Raw genomic sequence first — 17752 nt, forward strand, 5'->3', positions numbered from 1 at the left:
TTTTTCAGCACACAATGTCGTTTTCAGCCAATCTGGCAACTCTTTGTGTCCTCTTCAAATGCAAGATGCAACTTCATCACCTTTTTCAGCGTTTCTCAACCCGGGGATTTCAAGATGTCTTTAAATTAATCAAAATAAAACAAAAGCATAAACATAAGTTAAAACATCAAGACATTTCGGTGTTTGGTTATTTGTTAAACAAATCTAGGGAGGGGGCGTTAAATATTGCTGCGGACAATGGGGGGGCTTCAAATCAAGCTATAAAGTGATGCTTGCATGCTCCCTTTCAAGATTTTATGGTGTAGTTACCTAGGTTTCACTAGGTGTTCTGAGAAGTATGTATGTGGTTGCTGGTATAGGTGCTATGGGGACTGGTAGGTGCTAGCCAAAAAAAAAACTAATTCTACTTCATTCTGGTCACTGGCCATTGATCAGTCAGGTGCCTCATTTAATGCAGGACTAGTGGATTATTGTCAGCCTATCAAAAATTGACTGAGTTAATATGTTTAAAACCAAAATTAGATAGGGATTAAGGGTTGGTTTTATTCCCTAAACCCATGTATGAGCGAATTCAATGATGCTTTAAAAGAAACATTAAAGATTTTCACTTCCACGCAATTTTACGCGTTTCTTGTGTTCAATTGCAATCTTTCCTCGTGCATCCCAAATACATTTTCCATTCGTCTCTCTCTCTCATCTCTCAGTTTCTCCTCTCCACTCATCGCTCGTTCACCTCTTCATTGCTTTACGATGACTGTGACCTTTTCCTGTGGCACTCCACTATCAGACTCTTATCTCACTGCTGGTGCAACCAAGCGGTCATCCATGAGGTCACTTCACAGAAGTGGACATTAGCGATAATGTACTTCCAGTGACTCAGGTGTCACGCAAGCAAAGGCGCGCGCGCGCGCACACTCTTCGCCTGGCACATAATGATCCGCTCTGTGCGCGCTTGACAGAGATGTGGACGTTGGAACAAATTAAAATGTCCGTAGGTGCAAGGAATATTTTGCTTGATGAGAGAGAGGGGAAAAAGAGACAATATATTTTCTTCAGAGTATTACAAACGCGCGCGCGCACACACAATTTCTCAATCCCATTCGGTTTGTACGCTTGTTAGTTCCACTTGAAATGGCAAATGACAAACAATCAGAGGCAGTGAGGCGATGGCTTACCAGCTCACAGAACCAGCCAAAACAAAACAAACAAGGCAATTACTGCAATTCACACTACACCAGTTCTCCATGTTAAACACACACACATATAAACAGAAAGACCTTTGCAATCATAAACATTATTCCCATCCCTCGCCGTCTATTTTTGACGCAAACGCATACCGCAACGCATGAATACGCGAGCGCGCGCGCAGCGATGGGGATATGCATGGTATATTAAAGGTAGACAAAATCCACTGAATAAAATATTTCCTCATCTCCAAGGTTACTCCGATTTTCTCCTTACATATTATGAAGAGAAGACCAAGGTGGAGAAAATCTCCAAACTGATTTTTTATACATCACTGGCTCTGTAAGGCTTTGATAACCTAAGGCCAAAAGAGGAAGTTGGCAGATGTGTTTAGTTTACGGACCGTTTGAATGTCTCCCTATCACACACAGAAGAACTTTATGCGGCTGTGCCACTCAAAAATGCACTCACCGCATACACAACATGTAAACTGCGTTTCTGGAATATCATAGAGACGGGGGAAAGTACTACCCAGGACCCTAGCAACCAGAAAGGCAACATGAAAATTGAGCATCATGTCAACGGGTTTAAATGGGCAATGACTACTTTTATTTGCAGTACCCTATTTATATAAAGAGTATATATATATATATATATATCTGTGTCTTAGTGCAATAATTTTATCTTTTTATGTAATTGGTGGTAATATCTAAGTTGGGTTATTTAAGAGTTACCCTAACATCACTGTTATACACAATTGGTGGATTTAAGTCAACCTGGCGCCCAATTGATAATCTTTTGCATAATTACTATAAAACAGATCTAGGTCGTTAAGGGAGAGCCAACGTTAAAGTGTGTGTGTGTGTACAGTGTGTATATATATATATATACTACACCAGTTCTCCATGTTAAACACACACACACATATATTAACAGAAAGACCTTTGAAATCAAAAACATTTGAATATGCGAGCCCGTGCGCAGCGATGGTGATATGCATGGTATATTAAAGGTAGAGGAATCTAGGTTGTTAATATATATGTGTATATATATACTCATACACATACTCAAAAAAAGGAATAAAATGTCCATATTTTAGCCAACATTTTTATAGATGGTTTCAGCTGCAACAGCATAAACATTATGTGGCCCAAGTTTAACTTCTGGTAATCCTCCATTTTCAATCAATAACTGTTGAGTAGTTTTAATCTAAATAATACATTAATAAAATATTGTTTTAGTATACCAAATACAGATTGTAAATTACTGTAATTTCAGGCCAGACGCATGTGTCCAGACAGACAGACATTGTCTAAATGCATTTAGTAATCTATGAAATGTAACTTTCTGTCTCTTTCTGAATCGATGGTTTAAATTAAGAATTTGGACAAGCAGAAAGTTATACAAATGAATAAAACAACACTAAAGAAACTCGTGACAAATAAACCAACTGGCGAGTGTGAAACAGAGATTCACGTTCAAATCATTTTTGTTACTGTATGCGTCTGGTATAAGTTATAACTTTTGTTTGTTGTCTGCACATCTGATACAGTGGCAGTGAAATGTTTTTTGTGTGCAAGAGACCAAAACATCAGAGGGGAACAATATGTTAGTGGTTTCTCAAAAACGGGCACATTTGGCACAAATAAAAAATCTGTATTTCTTGGAGAAAGTGGCACGACTTGCCCTCTGTTTATCCGACCACAGCGGTATGGCTAAAATCTGTCGTGAGTTTTCCAGCCCTAATCTTGCATTCTCTATAGATGTCCTGCAGGATGGCCAGTACAATAGCAAGGGTTTTTTCCTCCAATTCTGCTTCATTGTGTGCGATATGAGAAAGGATAATAACAGTTTTGCGATTGGTTGTTAAGGAGTTGCTATGCAGTTGCTTAGGTGTTCTGAGTGGTTGTTAGCACATCGCTATGCAATTGTTCAAAGGTTGCTGAAGTATTTTGGTTTGATGCCAGCTGGTTACTAACAAGTCCAAGTCAAAGGGGACTATGGATTTTTCTGCCTGGCAAAATCACAAGTCACATGGAAAAAAACAGTACACCTCATCTCAGACTTAAATGACACGCCCACCGTTCAGTCCCTGGCTAGCTGGAGTTGAAGAATATGGCCCTTTGATGCAAGGAGAGTTCTTCACTTGAACATCTTTTTCTCCGTCCAAGTTCTGTACTTCCTGTGGAAAGGCCTTCACACCATTGTCTGGAATCACACCTATCAAAGCAGAGAGCGAGAGACAGAGAGAGAGAGAGAGGAGGGGTGAGGTGGAGGAAGAACAAACATGTCCTTTTCAGATAGACTCTAGTACTAATATTGACCCGCACGCTTCAGAAAACACAGACGCACAGCACTGCAACAGTAATGAAAGCACGACAAAGGGCCATCGACACATTTTATCAGCAACCTGAATTAGCAACGTCTGTTCACCTTGATTGCTAGTGTTCATATCTCACACACACACACACACGGTCACGGACACGCAATCAGCCAGCAAAAGTGTGCTATAAAAACACACTCATACGCACAGCAGGTAGAAATCCGCCTACCAACACAAACACACACAAACAGGCACATGATTCTGACACACCCTTAAGAAGGACAACATACTGTATGTGGTAATGAGAAAAGTCAGACCCAATCATATGAGATGCAACAGATGCGCTCCTCTCTGCTGTTTTGATATCCGGCTCGAAATCTCTATAATAAACAATGAACGTCAACATGTTACATTTCTAAAAACAAGTCGCTTGCCGACCCAATTCAATTAAAATCATCCCTTAATCTTTATGATATTCTGTTCTCATCAGGTGCGTCTGATTCTTATTTTTTAAGAAAATCTGTTGTATAACTCAAGACTTAATGTTAATATCATTCACGGAGGTGAAGGTAAATCGATTTGGCCCGAGGAATCATTTCAGTCCTGTGCATCAAGTTTAACACCTAGGGTAAAATCCTGAACCTTGAGTAAAAGCAATAATAACAGTGATGCTTGCTTTGGCTTTCTATCTGTTGAGAGAGTTTTAGCAGGACTGCACTCGCAGACACGAGACAGACGTTTATTTTTAGGGTTAAAACATCAGGGAGCCTCTGAGCTACGAGCAAGCTGTTCCACCCTGTAAAGCGGCTGCTGTCGACTGTTTATTGTGCTGCTGATAGGCTTTTAAGAAATGATCGCTGTTGTCTTCCTGCACTTAAGATGGGAGTTGTTTTATTAGCTCATGAATGAAAGAATGAATAAATAGCTACAGATAAAAGAAAACAAATTGAGGACAGAAATCTGTTGAGCTACAGTCTGAGATTCAAATGTGCTCATCCTGTGTTCTGTGTCAGAGATGGCGCTAAAAAATATTTGAGCTGGCTCAGTTATTCAAATCTAAGGTTTATACACAACTACTGTTTTTTACTTTATTACTATTTTTCACAATGCGTAATAATTGTAAAATAAACTATCTAAAACGTCAAAAATACTGTAGCTTCTGTAGATTTCAGCTTTGCACACTTTGGTTTTAATTTGCCAACACAAAAATGTAAGCAAGTTATTTCAAGCATTTAAGTGCACACCTTTATATCTTAAGAATTTTTAAATGACTGAAATAAATACACGTGTATATATTCACTCAAATGGCCAAATATAAGCATATGAAGTGCATCACATCATCCACCGTTCAAACTGTTATCTTGATATTTCGCCATAAACCACCTGTAAAGCCCTATATTAATGGACTCTTACTCTTCAATCCTAAAAGAAGATCAAAGTTCATTGAAAAACCCTTAAAGTGAGTGTGTGCGGGTGTTTACAGCGAAGTGACCGAACTGAGGATATGAGTTTTGACATTGGACAGATTGTGTCTCCTCCGGTGAGCCCCTTGGGATACAGAGTGGCCGGGATGAGCCCCTTTCCGAGGTGGGATGGGTGGGGTACGAGTGCGTGTGTGCGTTTCAGGGTAAACTCACAGATGTGCGTGACAACCCCGCGGCAACGGAACTTCTGTCGCTATGCACCACACATCAGCACCTGGGAAACATGAGCGGGATTGGAGATATGGTAATATTAAGATGTAAAAGGTTAGAAACTAATTAGACAGGAGGTTCAATAAACGAGAAACACAACTTAATTATGCTCATGATCGCCTAATTAAATGTACATGTGCCCTTTTTTGCATCACCTTCAAACCCACCGTTGGATAAAACCATGAATCCACAAAGCCAATTTATCAATATGATATGCACCCACACATACAGTAGCGGACAAACTAAATCACATTGAGTGTTTAACATATTTATCATCACGACTGTAGTGTATGTGACACTGTGACGTGACCTTCTGTTCATTAGGAGGTGATGATGTGTGTGCACTTCCTAGCAAACAAACGGTAATTACACTACAGCAAGAGATACGTCGCACATCTTACAGCCCGGAAATTGAACGACGCAAAAGATGAAAGGTGCAGAGAGAGAAGATGCCAATTGATAATTCAACCTGATAATTAAAAACCGTTGGTGGAGGAAACTGAAGACAGATGATATCTAGTCCAGCAAAAATGTCAGAGCTGTTGAAAACTAAGCAGGATTTTTGCCTTTCATCTGGCGCAGCATCATTATACGCCAACACACTGTGTACCTGCACTCTGAAAAGGTGTTAATTTAAAGCCTGTGTGTAGAATTCTGTCATTGATCATTTTTACACTATACTGCAGATTTACATTTTAAAGGGATACTTCAGCCAAGAAACTAAATGTCCCCTTGTTTTACTCCCCCTCACAGCATCCTGACTGAATATGATTTACTTGAAGAATAACCCAGAGTTATAATACCACGTATCGTTTTTCTTACAAGCAGTAGAAAGGGGCTCAATTTTTTGAAGCTCCAAAAAGTGCATCCATTGATCAAAGAACTGCTCGACACGGCTCTGTGGTCTTAACAAAGGTCTTCTGAAGGGAATTGATGCGTTTGTTTAGGAGAAATACCCACATTGACAGGGCTATTAACGATAATATCTAACTTCCGTTATCTCCGGGCTGCGCGTGAACCAAAGGCTTGTTTTTCTACTGGAGGCTTGGTTGGAGCTTCAAAAAATTTGCACCCCAGTCTACCGCTTGGAAGTTAAAGGATATGTGGTATTATAACTCAAACTACATTATTCTTCAAGAAGAAAGTCATATTCAGTCAGGATGCCTTGAGGGCGAGTAAAACATGGATAAATTGTGTTTCTTGAGCTGCATAATGTGCTGTCTCCTAAACATTGATCAACATAAAATATTTATCAATATTATAAACATTTATCAAAATTATATATTTGTCCATATTAGAAAACAATGTTTCACACTCACAAAGATATTTGTTTTGAATAAAATATGTAAGATGCGCACGGTTTTAGAGCATTGACTTCAAAATACATGTTTTAACAAGTACATCCTTTAAAGTGGAGTTATCGGTGAAGTAGACAGAATATCTTGACATATGATCATTAATTCACACTACAAAAAAAAGAACATACAGCAAAACACTGCAAGACCAATCTTGAACAGCTTTACTCTTAGAAAGCTCTATAGAACAAAGGTCATGACCTCTTATAACTTTACCTAAGCAGGATACCTAACATTTAAACTATTGTTCTCCGAACTATACAACAATATATAGCTTTACAAGTTGAGTTCGCTCACAAAGTTCTAAAGAACGAAATTAAACTTTACACGACATGAAACAAGCTTTTAAACCATCGTCATATACTATGTGGTCGTTGCTTAAATAATCACAAGCAAGGCTGCCATCTGCTTGCGAAGAGCAGAACCTCACTAGTTATCAATCTTACTTTTTGGGAAATACAAACTTTCGAAAAGATGAGTAAGATTGTTGATTCCCTTTTCAAAGTTATATTTTGTAATGCACATAGTGTTAATACAAAAACGACAAATGCAAAAAAGTGATTATAACTTACCTGCAAGTTTAAGTTTTGCAGGCCTGCTATGATGATTTAGCATCATTTCTGTTGTTTGTCTCGATCATGGTCCTGAAATTTGAGCTCTTTCCTCCGAATCCGCCCACTCCTCTCAAAAGTGTCCAATAGTCCTCTCTACAGGAATCATCTGTTACATCTTAATGACCTTTACGCGACTCCTTCCCCAAATGTACAGGTGCGCCGCATCATCATACGCAGGCAACACGATGGAAGCAGAACAGCTACAGGTGAACGATATGCACCAATTTTGATTTACAATGACATTTATAAACCCACCTTATATTTATAAACACTCAAGTCGCATCGCTCACCGGGCACGAAACATCAAAGATTGTTTGTCAAAACTTCCCGCTTTGAAGTTTTCGCTCGATGTAGAATTTGGCGCTACGAGCCAGGAAGATTTTCGTCACGTGTTTGATGTTATTGAGCTTAATTTACGCGTCTGCTTTAACAGGCTTTGCATACATTACATCACTTGACTGCGTGTTTATTGTTTGCAGGTTTTGAACCCGCGGAGACTGAAGTCTTTGGAGGAATGGATGCAAAAGACCTCCATCACCTTAACACAGGTCAATGGTCAGAGGAAATACGGTGGTCCCCCTCTGGGTGGGTAGTCTGGGTACTCTTGATTTCCATCATGTTTCTGATAATAAAACGCAACCTGTGGCAGCTCAAGCTCTTATCTCGAATTACGCGAGGAAAAAGCACATGGAATGACTTATGATATCTTATTTCCATCGATTAAAATAAAAGTTGGTGGTGTATGTTGAAGACCAGTGAGCATAAATCCTTAACAGTAACTTGGCACATGGCAGTGACAAACAACCATCTATGAACTCGACTCGTGCACGCGCACACCTGAGATATATTATAGGCCGTATACATCATAGCCTTTATGGTTAATGGGTCATTTTGAGCTCGTTTGTCGATTGATTACGCATTTTTGTAATGTCAAATTAAAACGAAACAAATGGTTTCCCAATGATGGTAGATTGGCAGCAGGGGATTGTGTTTGATTCTTTTGCTCACCTTCAGATAATATTTGGGATAAACTGATGTCTAAACGCCGCCAAATGGAGTACAAAGTAACACATTCCTGGAGTGGCTGCAGATGCTCAAGAGCGCCCCCGCCTGTTATCATCTGTTATGATCTTGAAGACTCGAACCTAATGAGCTAATGGGGGTTTCAAACCTGTCCTGGCGCATCCATAGTTCCGCGCGTATTGCGCGCCTCCCTCATCTGACACACCTGATCCAATTTATAGCTTATTAGTAGAGACTGCAAAATCTAAATTAAGCGTGTCAGATAAGAGATATATTCAAAATGTGTAGGACTACAGACTGCTTAGCAAATTATAAATCCAATTCTTATACAACTTGCTAAAGAGGAGGAACAAGAAACCATAGCAAAACATTGTTTGGGCCACAAAAGTTGCATATAATCAAATACATGCAATCAAAATTGAATAGAATTGCATTTTTTTGGTTAATGTGAAGTGACTTTAAAGTATATAATACCAAAGTCAAGAACACATTTTAATGTTTTGATCCGGGACCTTGTGCTTTATTCATACGGAACTGTCTACATTCTCATTTAAAGGAACAGTTCACGCACAAAAAAATGTGTCTTTATTTATTCACCCTCAAGTTGCTCCAGATCTGTATAGATATTTGGATAGAATGCTTGTAGCCAAACAGTTCTTGGCCACCATTGACTACCGTAGTAGGAGAAATGTCCTTGTTCTGTTGAACGCAAAAGAAGATATTTTGACAAATGTAGCCAAGCAAACATTTCTGGGGAGTTTTAGACTACCATTGTAATTTTGTAGTCATTGATGGCTAAGAACTGTTTGATTACAGACATTCTTCCAAATATCTTTCTCTGTGTTAATCACGGCAAATAAATTTATACAGATTTGGGACAACTTAAAGGTCCGGTGAGTGAAATCTAGCGGCAAGGTTGCGAATTTCAACAACCCCTCACTCCACCCCTCTCGTTTGAAACACTACGACGGGTGACAGAACATGGCGAATCATTTCAAAAAGACCCTCAGCGTATGTAGATAGAAATAGCTCATTCTGAGGTAATAAAAACATAATGCTTCATTTTGTAAGCTCTTTATACACCTCTGAAGACATAGTAATGTAAATTATATTGCATTTCAGTCAAATATCCTCTAAAAAAAATCACACACTGGACCTTAAAGTGTCAGTATAAAAAAGACAGAATTTCCATTTTGGGTGAACTGTCCCTTTAACTCTCTTCTCTTTCATCAGGCTGGTGTGGTCCTGCTCCAGGCCCCGGCTGTGAGGTCTTCATCAGTCAGATACCACGTGACGTCTACGAGGACCGCCTGATCCCGCTCTTCCAGAGCATCGGCAATCTGTACGAGTTCCGGCTCATGATGAACTTCAGCGGCCAGAACCGCGGCTTCGCCTACGCCAAGTACGGCGACCAGGCGACGGCCTTAACCGCCGTTATGACCCTCAACCAGTACCGCCTAGCGGAAGGGGCTCGGCTGACGGTGCGCAGGAGCACAGAGAAGAGACAGCTGCGCCTCGGGGACCTGCCGGCTAACGTGAGCGAGCCAGAACTGCTCATGGTGCTTCGGATGTTCTCTGAGGGCGTGGATGATGTCATGCTGAAAGTGGGCGGGCCTAAAGGAAGGGAGGTGATGGCTATAGTTCAATACTCCTCCCACTATGCTGCGTCCATGGCTAAGAAAATATTGGTGCAAGGTATGCTGGGATATGTCATGTGGGAGACTTTATACACTTGAAAATGTTTCTTTTTTTACAAAATTAGTTTTTGCAAAAATATTTTCAATTTACAGATTTTTCATTGATTTTTAGTTTTCCCAAAAATAAAAAATGCAATCATTTTTTTTATTTATTAACTCAATTAATTCAATTTTTTTCATATTCCTAGTTACTTTCTCTCTTTTCAGCATTCAAGAAGCAGTGCGGCATTTGCATCACTGTTAGATGGTTGTCCACAAAGTCAAAGCATGTCGAGGAAACCAAACCAGACAGCGGCCCTCTTACCCCACCTGGTCTAAAACCCCTCCCCAAACCCTTTATCACCTCAACCCACCTGCATCCCCCACCGTCCCTTCATAACGTCCCGACCCGCACTGGCCCCCAGACCTTCATTCGGGCGGTTGGCTCTCCTACCACCCAACATCAAGACGGGCTGGTACCTCAAGACGCCGTGTCTCAGCTGAAGTGGCTCTGCGAGGTGAACAAACTCGGAGCTCCGCGGTACGAAGCACGTTACCATCACACCGGGCCCGACGGCTTCCTCTTCTTCGCCTATAAAGTCTTGATCCCAGCTCTTCCCATTCCCCTGTACGGTTTTGTCCAGATCCTGCCAGGCACCAGCGCTCATGCCATGAAGGGGGAAATTCACCGGGCCACTGCCGAGCATGTGCTGAAAACCATATGCAAGGCCTCAAACGTGCGAGCATTCTAATGTGCTGGCTGTGTTATCGGTTTCATGTTCAGTATTACAGTTTTGATGGCATGTAATGTTGAGGTTCCAGTTAAAAAAAAATGAGTCGAATTTTAGTTAACCGCATAAGCAGGCGGTGAATTCATGTTTTTCAAAAACTGAATTTAGTGGTATGAAAGACGTTTGAAGTATTTTGTTCTCTTTGGTATGTTTTATAATATTTTAACTATGTAATATTAATAATTTGTATGTTGTTTTCCAGTGCACCCTATCACATTTGGATGACTTTGTGTGTTTTCACAATTTATTATTATGAACGTTTTTGAGTTTGGACTTTTTTGTTTTGCACTGGTTTTGACTTTGCATGGTGTGCTTTGTTTCCTTGTTTGATGGGCTGTACTGGCTAGAAATGACTTTTGTACAGTAAATTAGTTCCATGAAATGATACTTGTGCTGGCTCTTTCTTTGCCTTTACTAATGTTTTCATTTGTAGTTTTAAATGTTTTCTTTACACACATGTTTATAAGTACAATATAATAGATGCAGTATAATATTTCATATACATAAAACAGGATCACTATCATTTTTATAGTACTCGGTGGACTATTATATCAAGAATTAAACTTCAAAACGTATATGACATAAATGTGACCCTGGACAACAAAACCAGTCTTTTTACATCATCTGAAAGCTGGATAAATAAGCTTTCAATTGATGTATGGGTTGTTAGGCAATATTTGGCCAAGATACAACCATTTCAATTCTGGTACCTGAGGGTGTCTCCAAATTTTCTCCAAAATTAACATATCTTGATTGGAACATAATCTTACTTAATATCCTAAAGATTATTGGCATAAAAGAAAAATCGATAAATACAATCTTTTGGCTATTGCCACAAATATTTCCGGGTAACAAATCTGCTTAAATCCCTGTCTTATAAAACGTTGTTGAGAGGTTCGGTATTACCTTTCCAAGTGCTAGAGGCATTAGCTTCATCTGGCAGGCAATAAAGCAAACAAAAATTACCATAAACCTCCATTAGTGGAGGGACCCAAGCAATATTTACAGATGAGAATATCAAATATTTGGCCTAGTTTGGAATCGCATGGCAGCATCCAGCCTAGCAACTTCACTTTGATGCCCCTACTCACTCTTCCTTAAAAAATAAAGATCTCAGTCTACATGGACCTCGTGGTATTAAAGGCATGACTGACATAAATTTACAGCTAAATGAATGACACAAGATGGCATGAAAAGGTTTTTGTGTTACTAATTTATTGAGATCTGATTTAATCCAAGCAGATTTGAAAAGAACAGGGAATGAGTTGTACGTGACTCCTCAATGTACAAGTTTTACTGACAGATGACTGTAAATGATGTGTGGTAAACAGGTCCACACTCCATCTTCACGGTGACCGTTTCTAAAATTACAAGGTCCGTGTTTTGATCTCATCAATCAGATTGAATCGGGGCACATCCACCTGCAGGAGACCATAGAAAACCATTACAATGCTTTAGTTTCACAAAGACATTTGACTAGTTATGACATACCATAGAAAAACAAGATGTTTGAATATATGTAGATTGTCTTTTAAGAACATACTGTACGTGCATGTGTTATTTATGTCATATTGAAATGTAATGGAATTTCAGTAATCCAAACCCACCTCTTCTCGGGTCCCGACGTTGCGCAGTTTGACGACTCCGTCTTTGAGTTCCTGCTCTCCTAAAATAGCCACAAGCGGAATTCCAGTTTCCTCACAGTGTTGCAGCTGACTCAACAGCTTTGGGTTTTTCTTATATAAAACTTCAGCCTGTAACACGTAAACACACAGCAGTGAATCAAACTGTAACAGCAAAAATTGGCCAAAACAACAACACTTCTGAAAATACATTGTGCCACGCACCTTTATTCCTGCATTCCAAAGCTCGGCAGTCAGCTTGAGTCGTTCTTCCAGAAGATTCTTCTGGGCCGAGGCAACCAGCACTTGTGTTTCAGTGGTTCTGATTTTCTCTGAAGACGCCTGGAAGAGACAGACCACAGCATGATATGTTTGTATTTCTAAAGGCTTCTACTGTATTGGTTTAAAAAAAAAGTCAAATTTGTCAAGCATTAAAATACGACTGCCTAAAATGCGTGTCTTTCACCTCGGCCTTCTGCTCCATAATAGAGAAGATCCTCTCGATTCCAATGCTGACCCCCACACATGGCACTTTTCTGCCCTTGGGGTCAAACATGCCCACCAGACCGTCGTATCGTCCTCCGCCGGCCACGCTGCCCACGCTTACGCCTGCCTCATCACCCGCCACAGCACCATTCTGCTCCGCCGCCGTGGATACTGATGCTGGTAAGGTCTGGGACAGAATCGCCTCATAAATTACACCTGTGTAATAGTCCAGACCTCGAGCCAAGCTGAGATCGAACACAACCTAGAGAGAGAGGGATTGTGAGAGAGAGAGTGAGAGAGAGAGAGAGAGAGAGAGAGAGAGAGAGAGAGCGATTTAAAAATTAATGGCGTCAAACGAAAAGAACAAGAGGTTTGAGATGTCACAGATGCGAGACAGTGAATGTGTGTGAAAGGCGGTAATCACAAAGATGAAATGATATCTCTATTTAGTGAAATGGAAAAACACTGTCATAAAATTTTATAGTAAGTGCATTTCTTCTTTAACGGGTCATAAAAATATAGTATCAACTGCTCAAAGTTAATACGATTTTTTTTTGTCTTAGCAAGATGCTCTGCTTGACATTCGGCTCATGTGAGAAGAGGTCCAAAGGTGTTGGATGAGTCACAAATACGCAGATCTTCACAGAACGTTTCTGCATGATATAACATAACGTATACTAAACTGCTATCCTCTTTGTCAAAGTAAAATGCTTTCCTCAGCAAATACTGTGTTCTGATTGGCTGCGTTTTTATTTTTTCATCAGTTCCAAACCCCCAAACATTTCTTGTGAAACATCCTTGAGCTCTGCCTTTGACCTCACCTTGTCTGTGACCTGGAAGAGCTCCAGATAGCTGAACAGCTGCTTCATATCTGTGAGCCCGGCGCAGGCCTGTTTGCTCTTGGAGAGTCTGGGGTCCTGAAGCAGTCGCACGGCCAGATCCAGCCCACCTAGAGGTCAAAGACATTATCATGTAGACAAACTGACCAAAGATCAGCAGATTTGTATGCTGTGGATTAAGATGGCAGAAAAAAGCACTACAGCTAGGGTGACCACCACACAACAAACCAAATGTGGGACAAATAATCCGTTTGTGTGGGAATTTGTGGGACACCATTGAAAGGTAGTGCGAAACTGTGATATAATAACAGAATGAAAACATTTTTTAAATTATTTTTTAGCTTATTTAGATAATTTCTTATTTAGTCCATTTCAACCACAACGTAATAAAGGCATATAAAATAATGTAAAACATAAAACTATTTTAATGGCAATTCCAATTTAAGATTCACTGTCTCTCTTTGAGCACAGATCAGACTCAGAGTTCTCATGTTGTACATAACTAAAGGAATAAAGAACAAACAAATAATGAACAAAATGTATTATTGTTAAATACTGCATTTCATGATTTGCAATTTTTTATTGAATATTGAATATGCCAACCACAACTTATAGGCTAAACACAGTTTTCAATGTTTTAGTGACTTTTTATTCGACAAGTTGACAAGCGGACCACCACTCGGTCTACTGACGGACGTTGCAGCCTATAACCTAACCCTCTCTCTTTCTGTCATCAGGTAATGGTCTAGCTTTTGTTGAAACCGGTAACTTTGTATTGGCACCTATTGCATTAATGCTCTTGCATGACATATCCCTTATTGTTCCTTAAACTCTTTGTAAGTCGCTTTGAAAAAAAGCGTCTGCTAAATGACTAAATGTGAATGACTTTGTTTTGATAAACTTCAGCTGAATGTGGGCGTGACTTAAGGTGACTCACCTTGCATGCTTACAAACTCCCCGATCTGATCCGCCACATCCTCCGAAAGGCCCTTTTCATTTACCATTTCGTTTTTCACATCCTCCCAGGCCATCTGCACACAAACATACACAGAGCCACAAAAAAACAATATTCACATTTGGTTAGATAAATCAGATCTGCGTACTTTTCATTGCATTAAAAACAACTGTGCTTTTCTAATACGAAGGCATTCTTATCTGCTGGATCAATAAAAGTAAACATCATTCAGCTCTCTCACCTTGTCCAGTTTGTCCACTGTAGAGCAGATTGTGCGGAACTTCTCATCAGGAACACCACACACAGCAAACATCCCATCTAGAATGCGTCTGTCATTCACCTACAATATATATATACATAAAAAATAATCACGGCTGTTGTCACACTGATAAACATACATGATAAATGACCACAACATCACCCACTTTTATGAAAATCTTGGTCAGATACGAACCTTGATACGAAAATCTCCTAGATCTAATTCACTCAGGATCTCATAGACGATCTTAAGACACTCAGCATCAGGGATCATTGCGTCATACTGACCTGCAATGTCGAAATCCTGCAGCAACACAAATTACAAGTTTTGATTAAAGTTTGACTCATTTTTGATGTTATTGAGGAGGGATTGAATCAGTAAAACAGCCCTGGAATCCAACCTGCTTTACCAACATGAGCGCCAATGATTGTAAATCAAGGGCTTGACGCACATGTCAAGATGTAAGTCACTTTTGATCAAAACAATTCCTGCATTCTTTTTTCATTCAATAAATCAGTGATCTACACAGCTTTAAGAATCTGAAGGTACTTACACACTGGTAGAACTCTCTGTATCTGCCGCGGGTCATGGCTGGGTTGTCTCTGCGGTACACTTTGGCGATGTGGTAGCGTTTGATGTTGGTGATCTTGTTCATTGCGAGATAGCGAGCAAATGGGACCTGAGGGGAGGAGTGAAGGAAGAAAGTGCATACAGCGTGACAGAAATTTGGACGGAAAGAAAACACATGACTGGTGTTGTCAAGGATACAGTGAGGTCATATCTCAGGGACAGAAGTTCTCCGCCCTGGTCCTTTAGATCGTAGATGAGTTTGGAGTCCTCTCCGTACTTCCCTGTCAAAGTTTCCTACACAGTCACAAAAATCTGTCATTTCTCATAGTCTGCTGTTACTGAACTCATGTAGAAATGATGATGAAATAAACTAGTGTAGAAATGTGATAAACTCATGAACCTTCAGTTCAAAGACGGGTGTATCAATGGTTTCTGCACCATGACGTTTGAAGCAGCTGATGATGATGTTGAAAACCTTCTCTCTTATAGCCATTTGTTTGGGGCTATAGTCCCTGGTCCCCTATGGAATAAGAGGGAACGGTCTTTATGGGGTAATGCACTTCACTAAACAAACTTGCATGTTTGAAATGTCCAAAATTTTAGTCATTTTTGGCCCTACCTTGGCTGTTTTGAGAACAAACGTGTGTTTGCCCTCATCTCCGCCCAGCTGAGCTTTGAGCTCCAACAGTTTGGCAACTTCTTCATCGATCTAAAAACCAAATTACAATTTCGTTTAAAAAACTCAAATATAAAATTGTCATTATGATCATGTCAGTTAAAATGCAGAATTATTATAATGGTGCCTAACGCTGGTTTTTTATAGTTCATTTTTCGTTTTGGACTGAAAATGGTCCAAAGTCCTAGATTATTTTTAACATTTTAGTATTTTTTTTGTACCTGTGATAACGTCATTCCAAATGAGCAGCGTGTAGATTGCAGAAGCATGGTGGTGCGACGGCCCATCAGTCCGGCACACATGCGCATGGATATCAATCCCAGAGTGTTCATGATGCCACCGGAGTCCAAACCCAGAACACGCACCAGAATTCACACAGTCAGCAATACCACAGTCCCAAAGGTTCATCCACAGAATCGTCCAATCACATCCCAAGGAATCCAGCAGTATTTCAGGTGTGCAGTGATAGGAGGTGGAGGAGGATGGTGGTATCCGTGGCAACAAGCAGGAAGAACAGGAGAAAAGTGATGAGCAACCCTGTCACTACGGTCCCACGAGACATCACAGCAACGAGGAAGCAAAACATGAGAGGAGGCTGTCAACCAAGCATTCCCAAACTGCTGGGTATCTCAATGTGTACATGCTTTTATCACACCACACCTCTTATAGAGCTAAGCAGTTCCAAACCAGACTAGGACTTGAGACAACACGCAATAAAAGTGTGGTATTGCATGTGAGAAATCAGAAACATAATGAACTACTTTTAGGTACTTTTTGATTCTGGTATTAAGTGTGCTAATGTGGATTTTTGATGATAATAATGTCATGTTTCACTTCCTAGGGGAAATTAGCCTGTGACTTGTTATAATCTATACGGTAAATATAACAAGACGTTGGTTGTAGATTACATAAAATTATCTAATACAATTGCTTTGACATTGACACACAACAAACCATTTTGAATCAAGTAAAACATATAAATATCCGATTATGAACTGTCATCAGTAACCCTTTACATTATATTAAAAAGAAACATTTTGGAAATGCATTATGGTTATTCAAGTTTATTATTATGGTGATGACAGATATTCATACCAACAGACTACAGCAGACTAGTGTTTATCCATCGATCTATCGATCCATACTGTACAGGCAGAATTGATTTCCATCATGACTGACAGATTGCATCAGATGGCTAACAGTTAGCATGTCCACTGCAAAGTTATTAAGTATTTAATGATGTCACTGTATTCATTTAAATCTCCTCAAATAGACCACAACCAGTAATATAAGTCATATCCAAATAGGGATATTATCAACATTGCTGGTATGAAAGAAACAACGTGCAGCACACATTCAAAACGTGTTCCCTTCACTTTGCTTTAACACGATGAGAGGAGAGCTCAAACTGACCTGATCTTTACTCGCTTTCTCCGATTTCAGTTTTCTGACGACCTCTCCCTGTATTTTAATCGCCCCCTGGAGCTGCGCTTTGTCGGCCATGGTTCTCGAGCGGAGCCGATGATGAGTCCAGCGACTGAACTGTCGCGGATGCCGGGCGCATGAATTACACGTCACGGTGTGACGTGAAAGATTGGCTTAACTCAATTTGGGGGGGATTTTGTGGTTTTGTTTGAACTTTTGGTTAGAATCGTAGTTTATGTTATTTCTGTTGTTATTTTTA

General features: G+C 40.0%; 2 protein-coding genes and 1 long non-coding RNA gene across 4 annotated transcripts; 1 reads left to right on the forward strand and 2 right to left on the reverse strand.

The window, feature by feature from the left end:
- Positions 1 to 2390: 2390 nt before the first annotated feature.
- LOC130438039 (uncharacterized) lies at positions 2391 to 7232 on the reverse strand. Its single transcript, XR_008909260.1, has 3 exons — positions 7130 to 7232; positions 5146 to 5206; positions 2391 to 3405 (listed from the first exon to the last, which is right to left on the reverse strand). It is a non-coding gene; the product is annotated as an uncharacterized LOC130438039 (long non-coding RNA).
- dnd1 (DND microRNA-mediated repression inhibitor 1) lies at positions 7175 to 11043 on the forward strand. Its single transcript, XM_056769789.1, has 4 exons — positions 7175 to 7377; positions 7651 to 7756; positions 9428 to 9889; positions 10099 to 11043. Exons 1-4 carry the CDS (start codon positions 7291 to 7293, stop codon positions 10620 to 10622), a joined length of 1179 nt encoding a protein of 392 aa, XP_056625767.1. The 5' UTR covers positions 7175 to 7290; the 3' UTR covers positions 10623 to 11043.
- Positions 11044 to 11854: 811 nt separating this feature from the next.
- Positions 11855 to 17640, reverse strand: hars (histidyl-tRNA synthetase). Of its 2 annotated transcripts, XM_056769498.1 has the most exons (14): positions 17482 to 17619; positions 16290 to 16611; positions 16012 to 16101; positions 15793 to 15912; positions 15591 to 15686; positions 15376 to 15501; positions 15018 to 15125; positions 14805 to 14903; positions 14546 to 14639; positions 13591 to 13718; positions 12750 to 13031; positions 12509 to 12625; positions 12269 to 12415; positions 11855 to 12082 (listed from the first exon to the last, which is right to left on the reverse strand). In XM_056769498.1, exons 2-14 carry the CDS (start codon positions 16398 to 16400, stop codon positions 12029 to 12031), a joined length of 1572 nt encoding a protein of 523 aa, XP_056625476.1. In that variant the 5' UTR covers positions 16401 to 16611; positions 17482 to 17619; the 3' UTR covers positions 11855 to 12028. The 2 variants fall into 2 exon arrangements, with proteins under 2 accessions (XP_056625476.1, XP_056625477.1); XM_056769499.1 differs by lacking the exon at positions 16290 to 16611 and having other exon boundaries at positions 17482 to 17640.
- Between the last annotated feature and the right edge of the window lie 112 nt (positions 17641 to 17752).

Source organism: Triplophysa dalaica, chromosome 16 (genome assembly GCF_015846415.1).
Source record: "Triplophysa dalaica isolate WHDGS20190420 chromosome 16, ASM1584641v1, whole genome shotgun sequence".
Lineage (NCBI taxonomy): Eukaryota > Metazoa > Chordata > Actinopteri > Cypriniformes > Nemacheilidae > Triplophysa > Triplophysa dalaica.